At 50.9% G+C, this 17,914-nt stretch overlaps 1 protein-coding gene across 22 annotated transcripts in view; it reads left to right on the forward strand.

Moving 5' to 3' along the window:
• The window catches only part of Eph (Eph receptor tyrosine kinase), a 51,162-nt gene that overhangs the window by 21,880 nt on the left and 11,368 nt on the right, over nt 1-17,914 (forward strand). For 8 of the 22 annotated variants that reach the window (XM_076534919.1, XM_012284129.2, XM_076534922.1 and 5 more), the window contains exons 3-11: nt 13,953-14,238; nt 14,330-14,872; nt 14,936-15,096; nt 15,162-15,426; nt 15,502-15,693; nt 15,776-15,887; nt 16,010-16,080; nt 16,632-16,649; nt 17,189-17,254. In XM_076534919.1, coding sequence (XP_076391034.1) covers nt 13,953-14,238; nt 14,330-14,872; nt 14,936-15,096; nt 15,162-15,426; nt 15,502-15,693; nt 15,776-15,887; nt 16,010-16,080; nt 16,632-16,649; nt 17,189-17,254 — 1,714 coding nt within the window. The remainder of the gene's footprint in view (nt 1-13,952; nt 14,239-14,329; nt 14,873-14,935; nt 15,097-15,161; nt 15,427-15,501; nt 15,694-15,775; nt 15,888-16,009; nt 16,081-16,631; nt 16,650-17,188; nt 17,255-17,914) is intronic. The other 14 variants (XM_076534929.1, XM_076534934.1, XM_076534936.1 and 11 more) reach the window with 7 other exon arrangements.

Genomic DNA, 17,914 nt, shown 5'->3' on the forward strand with positions numbered 1-17,914 from the left:
TAGGAAGAGAAGCCTCGAAGTAGCGCGAGCTCTCGAGGCTATACCTTTTCGGTTTTCGTGCGTTTCGATCATACGAAGACGGCGAAACGACGGGAAGGGAACGTTGCGTCACGACACGAGAATCGACGACGATCGTTCGCCTTCGAATATTTTAGACAGCCTCGAGGAATATCCTTCTTTTTACCCTACGAAACGTCGTTAAATTCACGTGGAATTTGCGGTGCCGTAAATTTCTACCCTGATAATTACCTGCCGGTCCGAACCGAAGAATAAGCTCGCTTCAACGATTCGCGAATCCAGCCACTCGTGAGCTCGTATGCGGTCGAATCGATCCGTTCGATCGCCTAACAAATCTCTCGATGCTCGGCGAAACGTTCCTTTCGTGATTGGAGAGTCTTTTTTTTTTCATCCGAGTATCTCGTTCATCCGCCAGGAAATCTGCCGAATTCCGCTTTCGCTTTCGTCGATAACGCCCTCGACTAACCTGCGATGAAACGAAATTAATGCTAATCCCTCGAAATTAATCCCCCGAGTCGAACGAGAGAATAGAGCTTCCTCCGAGACACGCTATCGGTCACGCGAACGTCGTTCTGTATCCCGTTCTTTTTTCCCGCTAATTCCGATACTCGACGTTCTTTTTAGAAATAACGGCGAATAGAAACTCGAGCGAACTCTCGAGACGCGAACTGTCGCCTACGCGAGCTTGTTTCGTGCCAACAGTCGTTGGAAAGAGCACCGATGCGACTAGACGAACAGCAAAAAAACGGAGATTCGAGTGGAGCGCGTACGAGGAGAACTCCGGAGTTTAATAGCGGTATAAACGAGCAAAGGCTGGTCGTTAGCGAAACGAGACGTTTGGAAGGCTTCGTCGCGTTATCTTTTATTGAAAGTGACATCGAATCGGAGCATCGTCATCGTGGCCCCTAGGCGTATCTCGGCCGATCTCGACATCTGGATCAGCGTCGTCGATCCCTTTCGTACCGCGTGACTGTGCAGGTTGAAAAAAGGCAACGATCTCCGTCTTTGTTCGTGTATCCCGACGAATCTCCGTTTCGCCCTTTTGCTCCACGGTCGCTGCCTTTTCCGCCGTGTCCTCACCTCTGCCACACCGTGTTCGGACTTAACGATACACCGTGGAGGACGAAACGGACGCACGATCGTTTATTAGAACTGATAGCGTTTTAACTGGCCGAGATATTTCGAGCGACCGAGCCAGGAAGACGGAGAAGAAGAAGAAAAAGAAAGCACCGAGAGGGAGACGACGGAGAAACGAAGACTACGATCCTATGCGGACCAATCCACGCGCGCGCTCGTTTATTACGCTTTAGGACAGTGTACGAGCACTCGGCCAATATGGTCCTCGTTACCGAGCGTGTGGGCCGAATTCCACTGGATTAAGATTTAATTTTTAAATCACGGCCACTCGCGACGAACTTGCTTCCTCTTCGACTCTCTTCTCCCTTCGTTTCTTTAGCGAATTCTTCGATTCGCTAGACGATATTGATTTTTCGTCGACCTCGAACGACAAACATCTTTCGACGGTAATCAAAAGCGGAGTGTACGAACGAGGCCAGTAGATGCATCGAACGAAAATCTTTATTAGTTGGTAACCGAATTAACGGTAAATAACGACGGGTCGTGTTGTCGGTGCGTCTAATTAACCGAAAGTTGGCTATACAGTCGAGGTTGTTATTAAAATAGCGATCGTTTTGTTTCTCGTTCAAAGGCAGGATCGTCGTTAAGTGGTGGCCGTGCGTTAATTAAGAGAGAAAAAGCACGGTTCGTTGCCGATTGCAGTTTTCTGCATCAATCGTCTGCTCGAGGTTGGCAATGAAAACGCAAAGGGTTTTGTAAAAGACTTCCACCAGCCAGAGAATTCAGTGAAATATACTGCGAGCGCGTATCGTATACAACGAGACAAGGGATTACGATCCACTCGGTGTGCTCCGATCTTGCTCCCTCGCGTCTTCGAGTGGCCCGATCGAGCTCGATTCTCGCGTACGCGACCAACCAGCCTGTTCTTCCTGGATTTCCCTCTAGTTCTTTATCGCTCGGCCGCTCGAACGAAATCTCGCTACCGAACGCGTCGTCGATGTTGCGCCTCTCGCCAGGTTCTTCGCGAGTACCGTTATCGTTCCTGCTCGATTGCACGAATAATTGTAGGTTACAAGAAAGTAGATCCAAGTTCAAGCGTTTCTGCCGCGTGATCGACGTCCGAGCGTCCAAAGAAACTCGCAGGTGTGGCTAGTTAACGAGGCCTACTCTTGGACAAACAATCTACAAGTTTTTTACGCGACTAGTTCCATCGATGGGCCGATTCGAAGTTTCCAGCAAGCTCTTCGCTCTGAATCGATTTATTTGTTTTTCTCGAAACCGAGTCCTGGGAGAATTTCAGTCAAAGAGAGAAAAGTTTTCGCGAAGAGATTATGACCCAGCTCCTCTCGAAACGATCTCCGGTCGAATAACAACTGTTCCGTGGAAGCTCGCTCGAAGGGACAGACGCGTGCAGGCAAAGCATTATGCGCGCGTGTCAATCTCCAGCGGCGAGCGTTGCCCCTTTCGCGAGGATTAATGAAAGCTGCGTCAAACTCGAACCTTCCGCGTGCAGGACGAACACGCCTGTGCAAACATCGCTATTCTCGAGGGCATACGCGGTTGCTGTTCCATCGACCGACTCGTGTCTCTCTGTTCGCGCAATCTTTCGTGAAAGCTGGATCGAGTAAATTCTTTTTTTTCTCTCGCGAATCGGAACGCGGAGAATTTTCGCGTTTCGAGTGTCGCGACATCGCGTCGCGTCTGAACGCTTTGAAATTTCGATACGCGCGTATAATATATGTATCGGGAAAAGCCTGTGCGCTTTATTTTTTCTCCTTTCCGCGTCATTCCGGCAGAGTTCCCTGCGGCGGCAGAAGATCAAACTCCGCAAGAGAAACGTCACGGCGAACCCTTTTACCAGACGGTGCGCGACCTCAAAAGTAATTTCCAGGAATTAAAATCGTAAAAACGACGACCAACGTGAATACTAAAATCCGCGCGCGCGTTCCCTCTTTCCCTCGTACAAAGAGAAAGAGGACATACCGACGAGTACAAAGCAGAGAAACCACGGATGGGTCCAGCTCGAGTCACCAGCGGCATAAATTCAACCTTGCGAACTTCCTCGTCCTCTCGTTTCTTTTTCCTTCGCGTCTCGAATTCGCTACGAATTAGCAACGTCGCGGACGGAATTATCTCTGCGTTACACGGATTATCTCCTTTTGGTTCTAGCGCGTTTACCGACCACGAGATCTCGTTATTATCTGCCGCGCGTCTCTCTAGACGAGCCAGAGGGGACGCTTTATATTCCTGGGACCGATACGTCGCGGGCCACGTATTAAGCCGCACCGAGTTCTTTCATCCGAGGGATAGGTCGAACGCGTTCGGAAAGTTAAACGACCGACTATCTCGACGACGGTTTGTCCCGCGATGAAAGCTGACCGCCTCCGCGCGAACCACCAACTTTTTGTATGTACATCACGGAATAGATCGGATCGAGATTTAATTTCGTCGAGAAACGGAGTCGATGTCCTCGCCGATGCGCATCGCGTCTCCGATATTCCTGGCACGAAGGACCTGGCGGGTACCTAAATAGACCGGACCTGCCCCCTCGAAGATTTACAGCGCAAAGCGGTCAACGCCGCCTCGACGTGCTCGTTTGCGACGTAAAAATCCGACTTACGAGATCTGATTGGACGCGGCCGAATATAATCCGGCGGACAGATCGTTCCGATGGCCTGGCCTTTGCACCGCAAAGGGTTAAATTCGTCGAAACGAACCGAACGGAATCGAAGACGAACGGGCGCGTGGGTTCGAAAAGGTGCGCGAGGAGATAAAGCAAACGAAGGAGGCGGTGGAAGGGAGAAGGAACGGTGATAGCTTTGAACGCGGCAGTAGCACCCTGTCTGCTGTGTCGGGGTATCTAGGATGGCAAAGCCTCTCCTAATGCATCTGTACGTTTCCCATTACGATTCGGTACGCGTGGGTTAAACTAACGAGACCAGGCGACTGGAAGCGAGAGGGTGAGAAGAGATCACAGAGGCGGCCGAGAGAAAAAGGACGGCGAAAGACGAAACCGGGTTGCCGGCTGCGTGGATTAGAGAAAGACGGTGATACGATCGCGAAGGGAGGGAGGAAGATAGTAGAGTCGAATACGTGACGGAGAGAGGATAGAAAGGGGGTGAGTTTCCATCTCGATTCGGCCCGGTTTCCATAGCGACTAGGACGTGACCACGTTGCCCGTAGGGAAGACGGGCGAAAGAAAGAGAAACTGCGACAAGGGGATCGGACGAACGAGAGAACAAGAGGAGAGAGCGTCACGGGTGCAATACCGGGACGGTCTCTTTCTCTCTTGGTCCCCTCGCTGTTCTTCCCTCGATCAAGCGAAGAAAACGAGGAAGAAGGGTGGCGGGATAAATGGATACAGCGGGTAGCGAGAAGAGAGAGCGGTTAAATCAACCGTGAGGTCACGTGGGAGCACGGTGTAGACCCTTCGAAAAAGTTCGGACGCAAGGAGAAAAACTAGCAACCCGTTGCAGACTCGTCGGAATTCAATTCTCCGGGAGTTTTAGCCAGCTTCGCTACATCGGGGCTAATCGAATTTTAATAAAACTCCAACAACCGGAGAGTAGCGAGTAAGGTTTTCGAAACATCCGGAAATTCGTCCTTTATCGCGGACCGGATGTATCCAACGCCCTTAGGTGCGTCGCGCACGCACCGCGCCTGGAAGCCGCAGCCACCTCGAGCATCGAGTCGATGATCGATAAACTGGTCTCGGGGAAATTTCGAAGCGGCACGTTGCTGGCACAAAAGAAACGATCCGCGGCAGCACGATCGAGGACACTCGAACCCCGGCGTATCCCGTGAGAGAGGATTGCCAATTTGTCGAAGGGTCGAGCAACCACCACCGGTTATATTGGCACCGCGGTGCGTTCGAACCCCTCCTCGAAGGACCTCTCGCGCCACCACGAGACGATCCCTTCTAGCTAGGCTAGCCGCGACCGTTGTCTCGCACGAACACGCGCCTTCCTCCACACCCGTGTGCGATGATTCATTCCGTGGCATCGTTGTCCCGAAATAAGAAGAGTACCTCGAGTTTTCCCTCGGAACGAGACACGCATACCAACGTTTACGCGACCTCGCTAGCTACGCGGAACACGAGCCGACGGTGCGAGGGTCGAAAGTTAATTTCAGGACGATCCCGAGACGCGTTCCTTCTCGTTCGAGGGTGGATGCGCGCCGAACGAGACAGCGAGAACGCGATCTACGACAGCCGGGAAATTGGCATCTCGGAAAAAGACCTACCCCTCGACTTTTTCAACGCGTTCCATGATTTTCACCGAATCTCCACGGAGCCGTTCGATCCGCGTCCTCGATCGTGCCGCGGCACGGAAAATTCGGTCAAACGCGCGTCGCAGTTGGAACGTGGTAGAATTAATAAAAAAAAAAAAAACGCCACGGGAGAGCAACCTCTCGAACTCGTCTCTGCGTCCGCTGTCGGTCGAGAAGCGATAACGAGCAGAATTACGAGAGGATAGAAGGAAAGAGAAAAATTGATTGTACGATTCGAAGTAAAGCGGCATACGTCTGATCGGAATGATTTATACCCGAGCGTTCGATGATGCGTATAGCTTCGCGTTGTTTCGACTCGAAACGAAAGGAAAAAACGAGAATGAGACGACGGTGGTCGGTGAAAAAAGAGGTCCCCGCGAACGAACGCGCCGTCCCTTTCCACCATCTTTCTCCGCTCGAGCGGGTCCTTTTAATCCGCAGAGGGGTCATTTCCCAGAGAAAAATGTGGCGCTCGTTAAAATTATCTACGGCACCGGCGAGGAAAGCAGCCCGGTTAGAGGAATCGGGTGAAAAATAAAAAAAAGCCGTGCTCGATAAGGTCGTGGCAGATGAGCGCGAAAGAGGAAAAGGACGAAAGAACAGGGACGGAAGAAGGAAGAGAAAGAAAGGAGTCGGGAGAGAGCGCTGCGAGGAGCTGCGAGCCGACAACCGAATTAACTTCTCTAGGTATTTCGACCTTTGCTCGTTTTGTCATTGTCCCGGCGGATAAGGATCTACCGAGCTCGCGCACACCCTACGTACATACCTATATTTTTAGTCCTTTATAAAGCGGGGGAGGAGGATGGCACGCACACGGAGACCGTGCCCTCCGAGTGGTTCTATAAAATATGAGGGACATTAATATTCCGAGCCTCCCGAGAAGAGAACCGGTGGATGGAAAGTGGGTAGAACGGAATCGGGAACGAGAATCCACCGCGGCAAAGTAGAAACTACTGTCCACTCGGTATTTCGAGAAACCGTGGCCTGCTTTCGTCGCCTCGTAATTGCCCTCTTTTTCTCCTCTGCGTACTTATCCTTTTTCTTTTTCCTGCTTTTTTTGCCCTCGCGCACTCGACGCTACTACTCGGTCTCGAGTGATTTTCGCGCTCGCACGCGAACCTCGCGGCATCCCTGTCCCTTCGTTTACGCTCCGGCTGTTCGAAGTTGCCCGCCGCGACGAGCACGATCGCTTACACCGGAATATCGTCCTGCAACGAAGCTCGCGCACCCGCCGAACAACGGAGAGGGGCGAACGCGTAGCTCGCTTACATTGTATCTCGCGGTGGTCCTCGATCGCGATTGGACGAGACCCGAGCGAGATTGGATCTGCGAGTATCGATCATGCATCGGCTAGGGCTCTCCTCCATTCGAGTACTAATGGAAAGACTGGTATTCATGTGAACGGCCTTCGGGGCTTCTGCAGGCCGTTGCCTGCGAATCCGTCCTCTTTTTCCCTCTTCGACCTTTTCTTGCTCGCTCTTACGAGCCACCCTCTCCTCTCTTCTTCTTCTTCTGCTTCTTCTTCTTTCGAGTCGCTTTCGATCTCTCCTTGCACGGCATTCCCTCCCGTTCGCTCTTTCGCGCGACTCCAGATCCCCGTATATCTGTCATCCAGGCCACGTCGTTAGAAGAAACTCTGTTTATTGACACGGGTCGTCGAGTGGCTGATCGCGTTTCCTCTTCCCCTGCTGCACGTTCGTCGACGTGCTCCTCGTTCGCGCGACTTATTCGCTTCCAGTTGAAATCTCCGTGGCGCCACGCGCGTCTTTCCACGAGGATTTCGTATATGCCGACGGATCCGCCGGATAATGGACTCGAGCGGGATGGACGGAACAAAAGGCGACGAGAGCGCGAGGAATATTGTCGGTTCGAATACGATTTTAGAGCCTCGCGTAAACTTTCTCGAACACCGTCGTTCTGCTGTTTTTTTCTTCCTGTCGAGACGTTGCGCTGCTGGAAAAATCATGAACCGTGCCGTCGGAAATCGTTGCTCGAAATTTTTCGAACGTATCGCGATGTTTAGAGTTATCGTTTCCGCGAGAAGTTCTCGCGAACGAAACGACTTCGGTCGCGGTCAACGCTTCGCCTTCATCGATGATAAATTTTCAAATTAATCTTCTCGAAAAGTTTCGCGGAACTTTCGCGTCCGTGGAAGGACGGAAATTGCAGCTCCCTCGGGAAACTGCTGCGAGCGTATAACGGTGCTCGAGGAATCCATAACATAAAGTTGAGCCTCGAAGAGAAACAGAGGTTCTCTAATTTACGAACCACCGTCCTCGATTAAGATCGACGAACTTGCTCGCTCCGCGATAAATAATCCTGTTGCTTCTTAATAGAATGCAAAGTCCGTCGTCGTCAGATTTTATTCCCGCTTCTACGTACTGGAAACTAAATCGCGTACGCGGCGCTCGAACCGAAAAATAAAATAGAGACGGCGACCCTTTCTCTTCGTCTCCCTCGTCGCGATCGCGCCATCTCCAAAGAACTTATCTCCTCGACGATCGAACAGGGTGCCGAGAGGACATTATTTTTTTTTCGTCGGTACCCTCCGCCGCGCCGTTTCCTCGGAGCGCGGGATGCTCGTGCCCTCGTGAAATTCCTAATTAAGATTCGGGAGCTGAGACCCGAAACAGAGACGACCCTCTTCTCGGCCCCTTTCTCCGTGCCTCCTCTTCTCGACATCTTTCTAGGTGAGAGACCGCGTTGCCGCGGGCCATTGCATATTCTCGATCGTTACCGCGTCGTTCCCTTGTTGGATTATCGTAAATTACCGCAATAACGTTTCGCGAAAGTCGAAAAGTCGCGCGGAGAAAAAACGGACCCGGAAACACAACTTTTTACCGCCAACTCTCGTTCCTGTCATCTTCCCTCGACTTTACAGCGGCATTTTTTTTACGGCTTAAAAAGATATTAGACTATCCTTTCAAGACGGAAAGGCATTGTTCGTCGGTTAAGCGGCTGGCAAAATATTTGAGCAGCGAGAGTCGAGTCGGAACGCGGTCGGTTACGCGGAAGATTGTATTTTTAATCGAGTTATCTCGTCTCGGTTCGGCGGTTCTTCGTCGGCCGGAGTTCCTTCGGATCTCGTTATTCTTCGAGGAACGAGAGAGGAAAGCCCCGTTTCGATGTTTTGCCGAATCGAAAAGTAATCTCGACGAGATAACTTTTTGGCACGTGAAAGGTCGTGACGCGAAAGAGGGAACCGACTCCCGAACAATGGTCGGTAGGAAAGCCGTTTGCCGACAGGTGAAGATCGTTTCGCCGCGTACCATCTGGACGTCCATTATGCGGTTCGCGTACCGAGGGGATATCCCGAGGACCGGATCGTTATCCAAATATCGCGTCGGAGACGCGTTAACCGGTTCATACTTCCGAGCTTCGATCGGAAGCTTCCTGTTCGCAACCTGCCGCGCAACTCGTCGACAATATTGTTCAGCCGCTGAGCTCCTCGAACCCGTCGTAATATTTCCTCCGTTTTATGGGACTCTCGAGTGGTCCGACGAATTTTAATTAACGCATTCGAACAAGCTATTCTTCGCTTCCTCTCGTAACCCGACGGACCATCGAAATTCCTCGAAGATTCCCATGGATGTTCGAGTTAGATCCGAAAGAAGGTTCGGATAAAATTTTTCGAAGGCGAGCGGACCACGGTAGGATATCGATGTCGCGAGCGAGTGCATTCGAGGGCGTCAGATGCCTCGTTCGCGTGCGCGTTCCCTGTCACGACGAGTAATTGACTATATAATGGATTCCCGCGACTGCGATACGTCAAACTGACAGGTCCAGGGGCGTGCGTCGAGGGTTCCGACCGACCAGATCCTTCGATATTAAAGCCAACCCCCTCGGTCTGACCCTCCGGGGCTAATTCGTGACGATTTTATAAAGCCGCCGTGTCGCTCTCCGCGCGAACGGACAAGCGGATAGAACGCGACGAGACGCGAATTTTCTCCCCCGTTCGCATTAGCGTAAGATTCGTCCGTGAATCGTCGGCGAGGGTGTCGATCGGGACGGGAAAATTACATTTGGTATGCGAGAGGCTCGTTACAACGAGCCCGTAGCAGACCGACGTGCCGAACCGTCTGCTTCACGATCATTGCCCGGCTACGCCCCTTACGCGCCAACACTCGCCGCTACGCCGCGCCGACTCGAAATAGCACCGGGATATCGCTCGGTGTATCTTTGGACCAGACTCCATTCACGCTTTCGAACCGCGTGCAACTCGCTGCGTCTTAGCGAGTTTTCTTCTTGTTGCCGCTCGTTTTATTCGCCTGACCCGTCTATCCGCGTGTCTGTTCGTTTGTCCGTTCGGCTGCTTCCGACTAAATTGCGTTTCGTGTACGCTTTTCCGTCTCGAGCATCGACAGACCTCTCTCGGAGGAAAACCGACAAAGAAGCTAGAAGAAGAGGTTAGGAGAGTCGGTCGAAAAGTCGAAGCTCGGAGAATGCACGTGACCGAGCAGCCCTCCTCGTTACGACGTGACGTGCCGTCTCGTCAGGGGCGACGGTCATTGGCGCGTTCAACCCTTCCGACACGCGACACTGACGACACGCCGAGTTAACTCGAAATATTACGACGCCGCTTAGGCCGATTATGGACGGATGGCTATCGATGGACTCCGCTCCTCGTCGTTGACATCCCACCGCGATAAATTCTCTCCGCGACGAATTCCTCTCTCGTCGACGAACAAAGCGATAACCGAACAGACACGTTGCGTCGCTTTTTACGATCTTTCGATCGTTTCGTTCGGAAACGCACGGAGTTAATTTTCGTTCGTCTTTCAGGGTGCCGGGAACAAGCTATGTACCGAGTCAGAAGTTGATTCGTTGCTCGTAAAAGCTCCCTGGCCGAATATCGCTCCTCCGATCTCGAATAGGAGTACTACCATTTGTCCAATTCCGGACGCGAGAATCCCCCCCGACGAATAATTCCGAAATAAATTCGCACCCTATCGTTCCCTCCCTATTCTCGCCTTCGTATACCGAGCGAGAGAAAAATCTCGGATAACGCCCGAGACCCGTGGAAATGCTCCTTGAATGGCGTTTCTACCCACTTTGCTCGGTGGAGGTGTTGCTGTATCGGGCCGAGGGCGACCGAATAAACGGCTACGTAAAGTTTGCGATTGGTGCGCGCCATAACCACCCTTATATCGTGCGAAGGGTGGTCAGCTTGTTTGGGCACACGTACGCGCACTTGTTCGAGCAACCCTCCTTCGATTACGTGCCAAAGGTCTACCGGTCGTTTCGACGGGATATAAAAAAAGCCATTTCGTATCTCGCCGTCGAATATTTGCCGATTTGTAACAATCTTTTCATTCTTCGTTCCCGAATTCTACGTCGAATCTCGGTAGCCCAAACTTTCCCTCGGGTTAATTTAACTTTCGCGATTCCGTTAGCCGCGTTATTCGCGGTTCAACGCGGCGCGTGTTCCTATGAAACGGCCGGTAGAATGTGGTGCACGTAGCTTCTTCGTCGAGCTACGTGCGCCCCGTTGCAAGCAACCCCAAAGGCGAAGGGTGGTCGGGCACGAGAGCTCAATATATATTAAGATCCGCAAACCCCTCTGCTAGACTGAAAGTTCGTCCACCCCACGCAACCCCCTAAGTCTTCCCACCGAGTCTCCGCAACCCTCCGTCTCGCTCTCTCTCCCTCTCTCTGTTTTCCTCTACTATGCTATGGCCACGAAGCTACACCATCGGAATTGCGATTATGGTGGCAATATTACGTTGAGCGAGGAAGAGAGTAACTGTTTCGTTGCTGAAACACGCATAGCTTACATAGCCACGAGACGAGGAAGAAGATGAAAGAAGACAGCTGCTAGCTTTATTCTCTCGCTTCTGCCTCTTCTTCTTCTTGTACCGTTCCTTCTGTATTCGTAGTACTCCGTTTTCCCGGCATTTCGTTTCCTCGTGAAGCTTATTGGCTTTATTTCGAAACCGGCAATTCGTATCTATTTAGTGGTGCGTGGCTGATTCAGGAGAAAATAGAAAACGGCGAGGATACTAGCCTTCCTGTCTGAGCCAGGTACGTTCGTATCCTTTGACAAATCGATGGCTCGACACTCGACGCTTCGTTCGCGCGATAAATTTCTATCGGGTAAACGTTATTATTCCCCGAGAACGGGGCGAGCGGAGGAAATTTATCGCGAAAGAAACGCGTTTCCTTTTTTTTCTTTCCTTTTCCTCAGAACGGGTCAACGTTTCTAGCGGTGTACCGTATCGTGGCGGAACTTTTTATCCGCAGATATAATCGGCAGTTGAGCCGACACGATTGAAAACGGGGAACGTCGAGGAGGAGCAGCAGCAGGCGCGTCGACAGCCATCGAAAACGCTCGGGTTCGACATAATTTCCGGGCAAACTAATAATCATCGATCGACGCGGTATTTTTGCCGTGGTCGTGGACAGGGAACCGAGGCACGGAACGAATACACGGCCATTACACACGGAGCAATTAAAAGCGTCGAGTGGAAATATTTTTTCGCGGCACAGCGTTTCGACCGAATTCGCGACGCATTTGCCTCTCGATTAACTCGGATCGCGATCATTCCCGGAACGAACGTTTTATTATTCAGCCGATTTCGAAGACAGAATCGATTCTAGTCGTTGATGGATTCGCGTCGCGTTAACCGATCGATCGGTTAATCGGGAGAAATGCAACGCGTAATCCATCGGACTCGATGTTTCGCGCCGATAGAAAGCGGGATTGCTCGACGAAAGCGATACCGGTCTCGCATGCGACACGCTAACGAAGTCGAGCCGCGAAACGCGTTAAGTGGCGTAATTAATTTCGTTTAAAATCTCGGTATCGCGCCAACGGGAAGAAAGTAACCAGCCACCTCGATACCTCGGTCTTTCCTGCTCTCGTTTCCTTTCCCCTCTCTTTCGTATATTTTTTTTCGCGACCGACGAGTAATTTTCACGAGAGAAAACCGAGCCGCTGGGAAATCCGGCTCGCCGAAAAATTGACGCGCCACGGCGTAGCGACGCGACGCGGCGCGTTAAAAGAGGACGTCTCGGCGGGATTCAATTAAATTCCGCGGCGTTAACGACTCTACGTACTCTGTCTTTTTTCGCTCGGCACGAAAGTCTCCGGCGCAAGAATGGAAGCGAAAGCGCGGACAGAAAGACGAAGAGAAAGCGGTGCGCGACGGTTGGGCCAAACAGGGTGAGCGGAGGGCAAAGTGGGGGTGGAATTTACCGTCCTAACGCAATTTCCCAAGCGATAAAGCTGCCGCGTAGGCGTCGAAATAACATCCCTAGGAGTTTTCTTCGGTCCTCTAATAGTCTTTGCGCCGCCACGACGATATTAACGCGCGCCTTCTGTCCCTCGCAAAGCCGAGGGGATCATCGTCGTCGAAGCGTATGCTGCTCGAAGCCTCGTTTCGCGCGTAATTACAATTGGCTTACGATTCTGCGTTCGTTAACGTTGCAACGACGACTGTCGTACGGCCGGCTGGCGTCGATTTTTCTGATCGCCGGACGTTGACGAGTTCTTCTGCTCCTCCTTCTGCATTTACCGAAACGAAAACGTTTTTTTCCCCTGTCCGTTCGCTCGTCATCTTTCCCCGTAATAATCTCTTTGTGCTACCGAGTAACCGTACGGCTGAATTTATTGCGGCCTCCCTGCCGGAAACACGTCCGCAAGGAAATCTTCTGGCCGAGTAAGAAGCACGGGTCTTCTCGATCTGCCCGTTTTTTTGCCCCTTCTTACCTACCTAGTCCTTCCTCCGCGAGTCTCGAAAGAGACGGAGAATAGTCGAGAACGAGAAGTCTGTCGACGAAGAGGAGCGCAACGAGGACGAGGACGACGACGGCGACGACGACGACGTCGAGGACGGGTCCTTCTTGCTCGGTCGGAACTTTTTGCGGTCTCTCTCGGGACGAGCCCAAGCCGAGGGGGGCAATAAAACTAATGGTAACGCGCGCCGGTAATTCCTTGCGGTCTGTTTGTCGCAAGTCGACGACCTGGCCTCTCCGCCTCGTCATTTGCCCAGGGAGGATACCGCGTCCAACGTCGACGGACAAGTGGTTCCTTGGATCGGACATGGACCAGCGTAAACCTTCTTTTCCTCTTCCTTCTCCTCCGTCTTCTTCTTTTTCGCTCGCTCTCCACCGATAAAATAATGGAATAATATTCTTCCGATATAAAATCTGTTTGGCAAACCTTTCGCGTTCATTGTCTCGTCCGCTTTGGATTCTTTGGAAGCCGGTAATCCGTCTTTGTTGTTTCTGTAAATATCATCAAGGGGGGCTGAAATCAATAGGAAGACCTTGAAGCGTCGGGAGCGGAAGAACTCTTTCGAAGGAATCGGCGACGTCGACGACGACGACGACGAGGGGTTCGAGAAAAGCTGATTTCGTAGATGCTGACTCGGTGGAATCTCGCGTAATCCAAACGCAAACAGCCAAGGCTGCTCGAGGGTCCCGAATGGAGATTTCGTGAAGAACGTTTTCGTAGCGTTATTTAAGCTTCGCTTTTATCTTATCACGGTTAATTCGGACGTGCGCGTAGGTTTAAAAAGGCCGGCGTTTCGTTCGTCGCCGAATAAATCGTACGAAATTAAGATCGTCTTCTGTTCGTTTGATTACAGTGGGTGGAGGAGTCGTTCACCAACTTCGACAAGGGCATCAATTGGCGGAGTTACGTCGTCTGCGATGTCGCGTACAACAACGTGAACAATTGGTTGTGGACGCCGTTCATCGAGAGGGGACCGGCGAACCGCATGTACATAGAAATCAAATTCACGACCCGCGACTGCTCGTTGTTCCCCGGAAACGCGCTCAGTTGCAAGGAAACTTTCAGTTTGCTTTACTACGAGTTCGACGCGGCCACCAAGGAACCACCGCCATGGGAAACGGACAGTTACAAGTTGATCGGTGAGCTTGCCAAACGTCTTCCTGCTTTTCCATTCCGAGAAACAACCTTTTCCCCCTGTAACTCGGGACGAATTACCCGTTCGATTCGCAGGGCGTATCGCCGCTGGTGACGGGAGATTCAACACGAACACGAACACGGAGGTGGTGATAAACACGGAGGTCAAGTCGATTCCCGTGACGAAGAAGGGCGTGTATTTCGCGTTCCGCGATCAAGGAGCTTGCATCTCCATCTTGGCTATTAAAGTTTACTACATCAGTTGTCCGGAGATTTCCGTGAACTTTGCCCACTTCCCGGCCACCCCGACGGGTCGCGAAGTCGCGCTGATCGAACAAACGGTCGGCACGTGCGTCGACAACGCCGAAGTGATCGAGCAACCCACTTACCTCTGCAAAGGCGACGGCAAATGGTACCTGTCGAACGGCGGATGCCACTGCAAGCCCGGATACCAAGCCGACGTCGAGAAACAGAAATGCACCTCGTGCCCGATCGGAAAATTCAAACACGAGGCAGGCTCGCACAGCTGCGAACCCTGTCCTGCTTACAGCAAGTCTTCCGATTACGGGTTCACCGAATGTCGCTGCGACGTTGGTTATTTCAGAGCCGAGAAGGACCCCAAGAAGATGCCGTGCACGCGTGAGTGTCCTAATCACGCTTCGAGCGTGTCTCGATATCTAAACGCTCGTTTCCTTTTCGCAGAGCCACCGTCGGCGCCGCAAAATCTGACGGTGAACTTCGTCGACCAGTCTACCGTGATTCTGTCCTGGAACGCGCCTCATATGCTGGGTGGTAGAACGGACACCACCTACAGGGTGGTTTGCGACGCTTGCAGCATGGGCGTCAAGTACATTCCGAACACCGTAAGTTGTTTTCGCTTTTTTCTCGTCTCTGTATTTTCCGGAGCTAAATTTTCCTCGCTTCGCAGGAGGTCTTCAACGATACGAAGATCACGATAACGGGACTGAACGCGGTAACCACCTATCGATTCCAAGTGTTCGCCGAGAACGGCGTGTCGGCGTTGGCCGGGAAATCCGAGTACGTGGACATTACTGTCACCACGGAAGCCAGCGTGCCCAGCTTGGTGAGCAACGTCAGGATCACGAGTGTGAAGAACTCCGAATTAAGTATCAGTTGGGACGCTCCCGTAACCGAAGTCGGCGGAGATAGCGATCTGGTGGAACGATACGAAGGCGAGGACTCAGTTCGATTTTGACTTTTTACGTTATTTTACGAGTCGGCGTAACGTAGGCGTCATTTCGTTTCAGTGAGATGTTATCCGCGCTACGACGACGCTACCAATGCCACGGTCATTCAAACCTCGGATTTATCCGCCACGTTTAAGGGCCTGAAACCGGCGACGGACTACGCGATACAAGTACGGGCGAAAACCACGCGTGGCTGGGGCGAATACACGCCAGTGGTGTACAAAAAGACCCCGCACGCTATGGGAGGCCTAGGTAATCGTCAGATTTTCCTTCGATCAGTTTCCTTCGAAATCGGTGTTAGGAGATCTCAACGAGATTTTGATTATCCTTGCAGATTACGTTGGAGAGGACGACAACATGCAAGTGAGAATCATTGCAGGAGCCATCGTGGCCGTGGTCGTTCTTCTGGTGATCATCATCATCATGACCGTCTTGATACTTAGAAGGTAAACGATTCGTTGTTAGCGTTCAGTTCGTATAGAGGAAACGAAGACGGTAGTAGGCTGCAACGTTTATTTAAATGTTAATTGGTATTTCGTTGGACTGATGTGATACGATTTCGATGCAGCAGGGCCTCGGACGAGTGCAACAAGAAACAGCCGAGCGACTGCGACACTTTGGAGTACAGAAACGGTGAAGGTACGTGTGCCCGATGCCAACAGGCTCGTTTCTTTTTTTTCTTTATAAATTTATTATCGCTACTACCCCCTGTCACTTTCATAGTTGTCTCACTACGCCCTCGTGTCTTGTGACTAATATTTTGAAATCACCAACCCCGTTAGACCCAGCAAGTATCGACCCCAGCCTCTCTCACGTATACAGTAACCCGTGATAATGTCTTGTCGCTAAACACCCAGTACTTTAGAAGTTTCTCTCTTTGTCGAAAGAAAGATCATTGAAAATGTGGTTTGTTCAAAGACGTAGGACGAAAGAGCAAACAAACGAGCGAAAAGAAAGTTATCAAAGTTTTGATCGATCTCGACCAAGAGACGATAAGAACGAGAGACGATCGTTTTCGAGAAAAAATTCGATAATCGATCCGGCCCGCAGCCCAACTGCCATTGTTCTAACCGAATTCTTTCGATTCTTTCTTTTCATGTGCGATTCCCCTAATCTATCGAACCTGCCTCCATGAAAAATCCATGAAAAAAACCCAATGAAACAATGTACACAATCGCCTGCTACTACAGGACTAGTTGTGACCTACAGTAAGTCTTCTCCAACACCTCAAGTTTTTTTTTTCTAGGAACTCGGTTTTGCGTAGTTACTTTTTGCACCCCCTGTACATGCATCTCTTCGACGCATAGCGTGACAAATTTTTCGCGCGCAAACACGCACCGTCTTTTCGTCGAATTAAATACATTACGCGTTTTCTTACATTTTCACGCGTGCACGATTCTGATTCTATTCGAAAGACATGCGTGTACGTGCTTTATATGCTTGCGTCGTTACTGTGTTTCCACGTTATGTGCATGCGTATTGTTAGTGTGTTTGTCGTTGGCAGTTTACTCGTTTGATCTTCGCTGTATCGTTTTACGTTTATTTTCATTTTTTTTTTTTTTATTTATCCACAAGAACGTTCGCGAACATCGAGTCGAACCACTTCTTTACACGATTATTCGTTATTCTCTCACGAGCATTTATCTCTTAACGCTTCGACTCATTAAACTCATCGTCGAAACACTCACCGTTTCCTTTTTTGTTTGCTATTTGTCAATTAGCGTGTTGGTTGTTGTGTTGTTCACAGTGCACTGCAAAATGGACAGTTCACCGATTGTGACAACCCACACCAACAACAAGAGCAAGTCCTCGCGTAAGTCCTTAATCAGTCCCAATCAAAATCAAGTTCGTTCGAAATTATTCGTTCCGGTGGAAGCTGTGCAACGCCGTGCAACGTTGTCGATCGACAGAACTATACTCGTTCATACTCGGACACAACACATTATCCTTTTTCTGTTTTCGTTTCTATCACGATCCGTTCTTTCCTCTCTCTCTCTCTATTTCTCTTTCTCACTTTATCTCTCTTTCTCGTAAATTTAGGTAGATGGAAAGCACGAGAAACGCATGCAAATTCCTTTCTTCTCTTTCAGATCGTGTGTATCGTTTGCATCGTTCCTGTCTCTTGCATCGTTCTTCTTTTCAGCCAATCGTCAAAATCTCTTCGATCGTCGACACGAGAAAAACAAACCGGATGCTTCGGAAAATCGAATTAACTCGGCTTAGAGAGCGATGCGAATCGTCGTCGCAGATGCATTTGCGGATGTGAATTAACGGGCGACGAAGTAATTCGATTTGACCGAAGCATCCTCTGCACCGCGCGTACGCTATGACTAACGAACGCCATTCAATCTGATGCATCGTAATTGAGATCATTTTACGTATTAGGCATGCGAGAATTTCTACGCTAGCATGAAAATTAGTTGCGCGCGATTTTTCGTTTGTTTTTCGTTTGATCTTGTTCAATTTAGCCTTT

This window comes from Megachile rotundata, chromosome 8 (assembly GCF_050947335.1).
Source record: "Megachile rotundata isolate GNS110a chromosome 8, iyMegRotu1, whole genome shotgun sequence".
In the NCBI taxonomy this organism is placed as follows: Eukaryota; Metazoa; Arthropoda; class Insecta; order Hymenoptera; family Megachilidae; genus Megachile; species Megachile rotundata.